Source organism: Triticum urartu, chromosome 5A (assembly GCF_056163025.1).
Source record: "Triticum urartu cultivar PI428250 chromosome 5A, HENAU_Tu73, whole genome shotgun sequence".
Lineage (NCBI taxonomy): Eukaryota > Viridiplantae > Streptophyta > Magnoliopsida > Poales > Poaceae > Triticum > Triticum urartu.
Window position 1 is genome coordinate 2,172,404 of NC_141877.1, and position 8,662 is coordinate 2,181,065.

Below are 8,662 nucleotides of genomic sequence, written 5' to 3' on the forward strand. Positions count from 1 at the left end.
CACCTCCCACCCCCCTCCAGCCGCGCCGCTGCCGCCGACCGCGCCACCCGGCGACCGTTCCGGCGCTTCCCCGGCCTATCCCTGCCCCGCGCGCGCTTTCTCCGGCCCCCTCTAGTTCCGCCGCCCCGCGCGCGTGCTGGTCCTCCGACGAACAGCGCCCGCGCTCTAGCTGCCGCTCGGCGCCCGCATGGTGTTCGACAAAACGCCTAGAAGGTATGTATTGCTCAAAAGCCATGAATTTCGTGCATGTTGATTGTAATTTTTTATTTATAGCATAGTATTCAACATTGTAGATGAGTTCGTTGTATGATTCTTCCGAAAAAGAATTTGATATGGAAGAGGAGGAGGATCTCGCAATGATCCTAGCTATGCATATTAATAAAAACCGAAGCACGGTGGTTTGGTTATGGGTCGGAAAAAAAATTGGAGGGATAGAATCGATGCCCACAACAGATTGATCAGGCATTATTTTGCGGAGAATCCCACATACCCTGAGTCGTATTTTCGTCGCCGGTTTAGAATGAGCACCGAGTTGTTCAGGCGCATTGCAAAGAAACTAGCGAGCCATGACCGCTTTTTTCAGCAAAGGAGGAATGCCGTCGGAGAGCTCGGGCATAGCACCTTTCAGAAGGTGATAGCCGCTTTGCGTATGTTGGCATACGGTATACCGGCTGATCTAGTTGATGATCACTTGGCTATGGGTGAGAGCCAAGCCATCATGTGTGTCAAGCGCTTCGCAGTCGGAATTGTGCAAGTGTTTGGCGAGGAGTATTTGAGATCTCCCAACGCTGAAGACATCGCAAGGCTTTTAGCGATGAACAAAGCTCGCGGCTTTCCTGGCATGCTTGGCTCAATAGATTGCATGCATTGGACTTGGAAGAATTGTCCAAAGGCATGGCATGGGCAATTCCACGGCCAAAAAAAGGGTTCCACTATAATCCTTGAAGCGGTGGCCGGTCAAGAGACTTGGATTTGGCATGCATTCTTTGGAATGCCTGGATCTTTGAATGACATCAATGTTGTCAACCAGTCACCACTGATGAGTAAGATTGCAAATGGGGAGTTGCCACCAGTGCAGTTTATAGCAAATGGTCGTACATACAACTATGGCTATTATCTAGCGGATGGCATCTATCCAAAGTGGCAAACCTTTGTCAAGCCGTTGAAAAAGCCAGAAGGTAAGAAAAATCTTGATTTCCACAATGCTCAGGCGGCGGCTAGAAAAAATGTGGAGAGAGCTTTTGGGATTTTGCAAGCCCAATTTGCTATTGTGAGAGGACCGGCTAGATTTTGGGATCAAAAGATGCTTTGGTACATAATGCACGCTTGTGTGATCATGCACAACATGATCATCGAGAATGAGCGTGGCCAAGATGTAGACTACTCTCAGTATGAGTTCTTGGGATATCCTGTGCGAGTGCGACGGAGGGCTGAAAGGGTGGCCCGTTTTGTTGCCTTCTATCATGCCATTCGATGTCCCGCAGCGCATAATGATCTTCAGAAGGATCTCATTGAGGAGTGATGGGCATGGAATGGACGACAAAGAGCATCATGATTTGTGCGTTCGTTACTGTATTGTTGAACTATTTGTTGTATTGAACGATAAACTGTTTGTTTGAGTTGTAATAAATGAAATTGAACTATTTATTTTTGTTTTTGATTTTTTTTACTTCTGTTTCCGAATGCATATGTTGTTTGTGCGAGTCGCGTGCGCTGCATTTTTGCGCGCTGCTGGAGCGGCGCGCGCGTGTTGCATTTTAGCGCGGCTGCTGGAGCCAGCATTGCGCGCCGCGTCAAACCAGGCGATGCGCGTGCGGCATATCTATTTTTTGCGTGGGGCGCGACTGGCGCCTGTTGAAGATGCTCTTACAAAACATAAATCGAGATGTGTTTTTACTAGAAGAATTTATGTGAAGTACATAAAGAAGTTTTCATCGATGACAAAAAATGGATGTCTCCAATGCTTTTTTTTCTGCAGAAGGCTAGCTGGTGTAACTAGTTACTAAAGATCTAAGTAATATCCACTAGTTGGGAAGTGCTTTTCTAAATCAAGAAAAGTAGAGATGACACACAACTTAGGTAATTCAAATTTTGCATCACACTGCTGAATATTCTTCTCTGGCATTCATAGGTAGTTCCCCCTAACCAGATCAACTTAAGAATATTATGTCATAAATGAGCGCCATCCAATCAACAGTACCACTGTTTTTAACAACAATTGTTATTCAACTACCAAAAAGGTTCACCGATTTTTAACAACAATTTTCAAATTGCAATAATACAGTGCATCATAGTAAGATAGAAATGGAAAACACAGTGATTTATCTCAATTCGAGCTATGTTCCACATGATGCAGAGATATAAAAAAAAAAACAACAACCTGCGGGCAATCTTCTGGCAGCAGAGGCGCGTGGGTGAGCTCGTTGCCGAGGTCGGCAGCTGAGAGAGAGGGGCATTGGCGGGGAGCAGCCTTTTGGCGGGGCCAACCGGCGTCTGTTGGAATATGCCCACGCATGCTACTACTCCTGGCTAACTCCCCACGACCGGATAGCTCGGGGCTCAACTACACGCGCACTCCGTGCGCCTTACGTGCACTTGCACGTCCTGCATGCAAGGGATAACCCAGCCATGCCGTTGTACTCTCACCGGACTCTGCGTAGTCTCTCTCTTGTAAACCTGTACTTATAGCCCTTGAGGCAGATCAATACAACCGTGTGAGATTTACAATACTCAACTTGGTATCAGACTCCTTCCTCGATCCTCCGGCGCTATGGATCGGCTCCTCCGGCGCTCCCGCTCGGCCGACCTCGACTCCCCTCGCCGTCCGCTCGCCGCCACCCCCGTCGCCCGTGTCGCGCCGGCCGCTGCCCGCGGCAAGGAGCCTCTCAACGCTCCCGCGCCGGCTGGCCCCTCCTCCTCTCAGGCCGGCCCCGTGCGCCCCGCAGCGCCTGCCGCACCAACCACGACGCCGGCCGCGACCATCCTGCGCACCGCCGGCAGCACGCCGGTTCCTCCTCCTCGTCTAGGAGGTGGTGGCGGCCCCATGATTCCTCAGCTCGGCGCCGACGCCGGGCCCTCCTCCACGACCGGGCTGCCTCCCTCGATCGCGCACTACTTCTCGTCGAAGCTCGAGCTCGAATCCGGTTCGTATTCCAAGTGGCGTCAGCTCTTTTATTTCTCTGTTGCAAGTATGACGTCCAGCACCACCTTGACGACGCCGCCGAGCCCCTCCATGAGAGCGATGTTTGGCGCAATGACGATCTCACGATCGTCTTGTGGATGTACGGCGTGATCTCGGAGGAACTCCAGGAGGTGGTCGTGTCGCCCACAAGCACGGCCTACGACGTCTGGACGCAGCTGCACCTGCTGTTCCGCGACAACCAGCCCGGTCGGGCGATCATCCTCGGTGCAGAATTCCGCAACACCGTGCAGGGCGGTCTCTCCATCGCCGAATATTCGCGCAGGCTCAAGGGGCTCGCCGATGCCCTCGGCGACGTCGGCGAACGCGTCTCCGACCAGAGCCTCACCCTGCAGCTCATCCGGGGGCTCAATCGGCGCTTCCAGGTCATAGCGACTCTGCTCCCCATGCAGGAGCCCTTCCCGACCTTCGTCCAAGCACGCTCGCGCCTCCTCCTGGAAGAGATCTCTGCCAACGAGCGCTCCCGCATCGACGGCCGCCTCGAGTCCTCTCCGACCGCTCTCCCCATCGGGCAACTGGGCGACCGCGGGTCCGCGCCAGACCGCGGCAACAGCAGCAACGACAAGGGCAAGAGCCCCGTCGCCTCGCCCACCGGCGACAAGGGCGGGCGTGGGCGTGGCCGTGGCCGTAGGCGTGGTGCGTCTGCCAACGGCTCGTCGGGGTGCGGCGCTGCTCCACCCCCTGCTGCACCGGCGGCTGGCTACTTCGCCCCCTACGGGGCCCTGATTCCCGCGCCCTCCGGCGCCCGCGCGGGCTGGGCCGCCCCCAACGCGGCTGGTGTTCTCGGGCCGAGGCCTCCGCCACCGCAGCAGGCCTTCCACGTCGCCCCGCCTGCACCCGGCAGCGCCCCCACTTGGGAGCAGTACAACCAACTCTACGCCGCCTTGCAGAACCTCTCCATGCAGCAGCAGCAAGCGGGCGGCGGCCAGGAGTGGTTCCTGGACACCGGGGCAACTTCGCACGTGGCTGGTAAGACCGACCTACTCACTATGTTTTGTTCTCCATCATGGCATCACTCTCGCGGTATCGTAGTTGGCGACGGTTCTCATCTCCCCGTCACCGTTGTCGGCTCTACCTCCCTCTCTTCATTCTCCCTTAATGATGTCCTCATATCTCCTATCATCATCAAAAACTTGATCTCTTTTCGTCGCTTTACTATAGATAATTCTTGCAGTATTGAATTTGACCCATTTGGTTTCACTGTGAAGGACCTAGCCACTTGACGGATCATCATGAGGTCCAGTAGCCACAGGTCCAAGCAGCGCTCTCCGTCGCCGGTGATGTGTGGCATCAACGCCTTGGCCACCCCAGCAATAAAACCACTTCCATTTTAGCTCGTGATTTCCTTCCTGTATGTACTAATAATGGCACGCCAAAAACTCATGTCTGCCCGTCGTGCCAAATAGGCAAACAACCACGGTTGCCATTCGCTAGTTCAAACTCTTCTACTACTGCCCCATTTGAATTAATCCATTGTGATATTTGGACATCACCTGTGTCTAGTTTTACTGGTTTTCAATATTACTTAGTGATTCTTGTTGACTTCTCTCACTTTTCTTGGACGTTCCCCTTGCGCCATAAATCCGACACCGCGGACACTATACATCGTTTTCATGCGTATGTACATACCCAGTTTCATGTATCAATCAAGTGCGTACAATGCGACAATGGGGGCGAATTTCTCACCACCTCCCTCCGTGACCTCTTCTCCCACTACGGTGCTTTCTTCCGCCTCTCCTGCCCATACACGTCCGCTCAAAACGGCAAGGCCGAACGCCACCTACGCACCACGAACGACGTCCTACGTGTCCTCCTTCTCCATGCAAACCTGCCTCCCCAATTCTGGGTCGAGGCTTTACATACCGCCACCTACATTATCAACCGGCGTCCCTCTACCGCCATTGCGTCTCACACACCATTCTTCCATCTCTTAGGTCACCACCCAACCTATGATCACATGCGCGTGTTTGGCTGCCTTTGTTTCCCAAATTCCATCGCCACAAGCCCGCACAAACTCGCCCCACGATCCTCACGTTGTGTCTTCTTAGGATACCCTCTGGAACACAAAGGCTATAGATGCCTCGATCTGCAGTCTCGCAAGGTTATTATCTCCCGTCATGTCACGTTCGATGAGACTCAGTTCCCCACCTTGGATCGCCCGCCAGCCCCACCAGTCCGCCCGGTTCCTCCTCTGGATCCACGCCGTGCCCCACAGATTCCGCGCGCCATTCGCCAACACCCTGCATGCCAGGTTCCCGCTGGCCCGCGTCGTCTCCCCCTCTCGCGCATGCAACGCCCGACTCCAGCCGGGTCATTCCGTCTCCCTCGCCCCAGCCATCCGCGCCTGCAGCTCCTGCGCGCCACGAGCACGGGCCACCACCCATACATGCATCGCCACCGCCCATGCATGCATCGCCACAGCCAAACCCACCCAATCCCACGTCTCTCCCTCCACGTGTCATGGCCATCCAACCTCCTCAAAACATGCACGCCATGCGGACGCGCGGCAAGACTGGCTTCGCTCAACCTAAAGCGCTTGCCTCCGCTCACACGCCGCCTCCCTCCATCAGCCCCATCCCATCCTCTTATCGGGTAGGGACCCAAACTGGCTCAACGCGATGGGCGAGGAGTATGATGCACTGATGCAGAATAACACTTGGTGTTTAGTGTCTCGTCCTGCAGGTGCTAACGTGGTCATCGGGAAGTGGATATTCTGGCACAAGTTCAATCCCGACGGCTCTCTCTCCCGGTACAAGGCGCGATGGGTTCTCCGCGGCTTCACGCAGCAGGCTGGTGTCGACTATGGCGAGACGTTCAGCCCGGTGGTGAAGCCTGCAACTATTCGTACCGTGTTGAGCATCGCTGCCGGGCAGTCTTGGCCCATCCATCAGCTGGATGTCAAGAACGCTTTCCTCCACGGGCACCTCGCGGAGACGGTCTACAGCACGCAGCTGTCCGGCTTCGTCGACGCTACCTCGCCCTCTCACGTGTGCCGGCTGAACCGTTCTCTTTACGGCCTCAAGCAGGCGCCGCGGGCGTGGTTCTCGCGCTTCACCACCTACTTACGGACGCTTGGCTTCAGTGCGTCTCGGTCGGACACGTCCCTTTTCATCCTTCAGCGAGGCGATCATCTCACCTACCTGCTGCTCTACGTGGACGACATCATCCTTACCGCCAGCTCCGCCACCGTCCTCGACTCCGTCATCCGGGCGCTCCATCATGAGTTCTCGATGACGGACCTCGGCGCCCTGCATCACTTCTTCGGCATCAACGTCACCACGACCGCACATGGACTGTTTCTCTCTTAGGAACATTACGCGTTGGAGATCCTCAACCGTGCCGGGATGCTGAACTGCAAGCCCATCTCCACGCCCATTGACACGCTCGCCAAGCTCTCCACCGACTCCGGACCGCTCTTCCATGACCCGTCGTTGTACTGCAGCTTGGCTGGGGCGCTCCAGTACATCACGCTGACTCGTCCAGACCTCTCCTACGCCGTTCAGCAGTGTTGTCTCTTCATGCATGCACCGCGGGATTGCCACTTCCAGCTCGTGAAGCGCATCCTTCGGTATTTGCGTGGGACGACACACCTTGGGCTTCGGATACATCGAGATGCCTCCACGGAGCTTGTTGCCTACTCCGATGCCGACTGGGCTGGCTGCCCCGACACGCGCAAGTCCACCTCGGGCTTCTGCGTCTTCCTCGGGGGAAACCTACTCACGTGGTCTTCCAAGCGACAGACTACCGTTTCACGATCCAGCGCCGAGGCGGAGTACAGGGCGGTCGCCAACGCCGTCGCCGAGTCGGTCTGGCTACGCCAGCTTCTCAGCGAGCTTCACCAACCCCCCATGCGCGCCACGGTGGTCTACTGTGACAACGTCAGTGCCATGTACATGTCGAGCAACCCGGTGCAGCACCAACGCACGAAGCACATCGAGATCGATCTCCACTTCGTGCGTGAGCGTGTCACGCTTGGCGAGATACGGGTGCTTCACGTACCTACGAGCTCGCAGTTTGCTGACATATTCACTAAGGGTCTACCGACAAGCGTCTTCAACGACTTCCGGTCCAGCCTCAACGTCGGGGGGGCACCACGTTTCGCTGCGGGGGGTGTTGGAATATGCCCACGCATGCTACTACTCCTGGCTAACTCCCCACGACCGGATAGCTCGGGGCTCAACTACACGCGCACTCCGTGCGCCTTACGTGCACTTGCACGTCCTGCATGCAAGGGATAACCCAGCCATGCCGTTGTACTCTCACCGGACTCTGCGTAGTCTCTCTCTTGTAAACCTGTACTTATAGCCCTTGAGGCAGATCAATACAACCGTGTGAGATTTACAGTACTCAACTGCGTCAGGGTCTGATGTACATTGGATAAACATTTTAATTTCCATAGTAAGAAGCAAATCAATCACATAGTAATTTGTAAGTAGCAATCATTTATGATCATACGTAGCAAATGAATCAAGTTCAATTTAAATTTACAAGCAATCACAGAATAATCTTCAATTTGTTAGAAAATAGAAACGGAGGGAAAGAATAGATGCACTACATTGTGGCTGTTGAGGAACGGAAGCCGGACTGCTAGATGTTGCTGCCGCCGCGCCGGGGAGGCCCGAGGACGGTGGCTGTAGCCTGGAGGGCGCTGCCGGCTGCCGCCGCGCTCGGGAGGCCGGAGGCGGACTGGCGGCCTGGTGCCTGGGGGAGCCGCGGAGGAGAGGGCTGGGCGCCAGAGGCCGAGGGCAGGGGAGTGAGATGGCCGGATGGAGGGGAGGGGAGGGACCAAGGGAGAGGCAGGAGAGCCGGCCGCCGCCGCCGGACCAAGAATCGCTCGCCGCCGCCAGAGCTTTCAGCTAGCGCTAGGTTGGGGAAAAGTTGGAATCGAGGAAGGGAAACACGGTCGGCTACTCGCACGCCTGACCAGACGCCACGTCGCTCGTGTCTGGTAACGAGCGTGGTTGACTGGTTGTGTTTGGGATCATGGGCCAACGGCCTAGTCACTCATTACCTTATTGGGTCTGTCTAGGACACATCTAGATATGACATAGTTATGTCATATCTAAGCTGATATTCACTTTGTTTGTGGTCTATTTTTTTCTTTGTTTTTCTTTGTTTTTTGTTGCTGCATTATGTATTTGTGAGAGATTAGATGTGACATCCTTAAAAAATATCTAAATGTGAATTAGTCAAACTTTACCTTATAATACATGTAGTATTTGTTTTGCACAAAACTCCAAAACTCTTTCATAGTCCACGCCTAAAAAGAGAAATGGCCGGCAACGAGCTCACCCATACGCTGAAGGATTAGCGCAAAAAGGGCCGGCCATTCCAACGGGCGAATCTAAAAAGAGAAACGCCATGAAAAAAATGGAGGGATCGATGGACTAGAACCCGCGACCCATCGTGATATAGCAACTTTGTCCCCCACTGCACCAGCGACTAACCATATGTTAAATTACA

At 54.7% G+C, this 8,662-nt stretch overlaps 2 protein-coding genes across 2 annotated transcripts; both read left to right on the top strand.

Moving 5' to 3' along the window:
* The first annotated feature begins 2,770 nt into the window (after positions 1 to 2,770).
* On the top strand, positions 2,771 to 4,379 carry LOC147967313 (uncharacterized). The gene is made up of 2 exons (XM_087525388.1): positions 2,771 to 4,161; positions 4,374 to 4,379. Exons 1-2 carry the CDS (start codon positions 3,280 to 3,282, stop codon positions 4,377 to 4,379), a joined length of 888 nt encoding a protein of 295 aa, XP_087381514.1. The 5' UTR covers positions 2,771 to 3,279.
* On the top strand, positions 2,771 to 4,445 carry LOC147967312 (uncharacterized). The gene is made up of 2 exons (XM_087522443.1): positions 2,771 to 3,143; positions 4,408 to 4,445. Exons 1-2 carry the CDS (start codon positions 2,771 to 2,773, stop codon positions 4,443 to 4,445), a joined length of 411 nt encoding a protein of 136 aa, XP_087378569.1.
* The last annotated feature ends 4,217 nt before the right edge of the window (positions 4,446 to 8,662 follow it).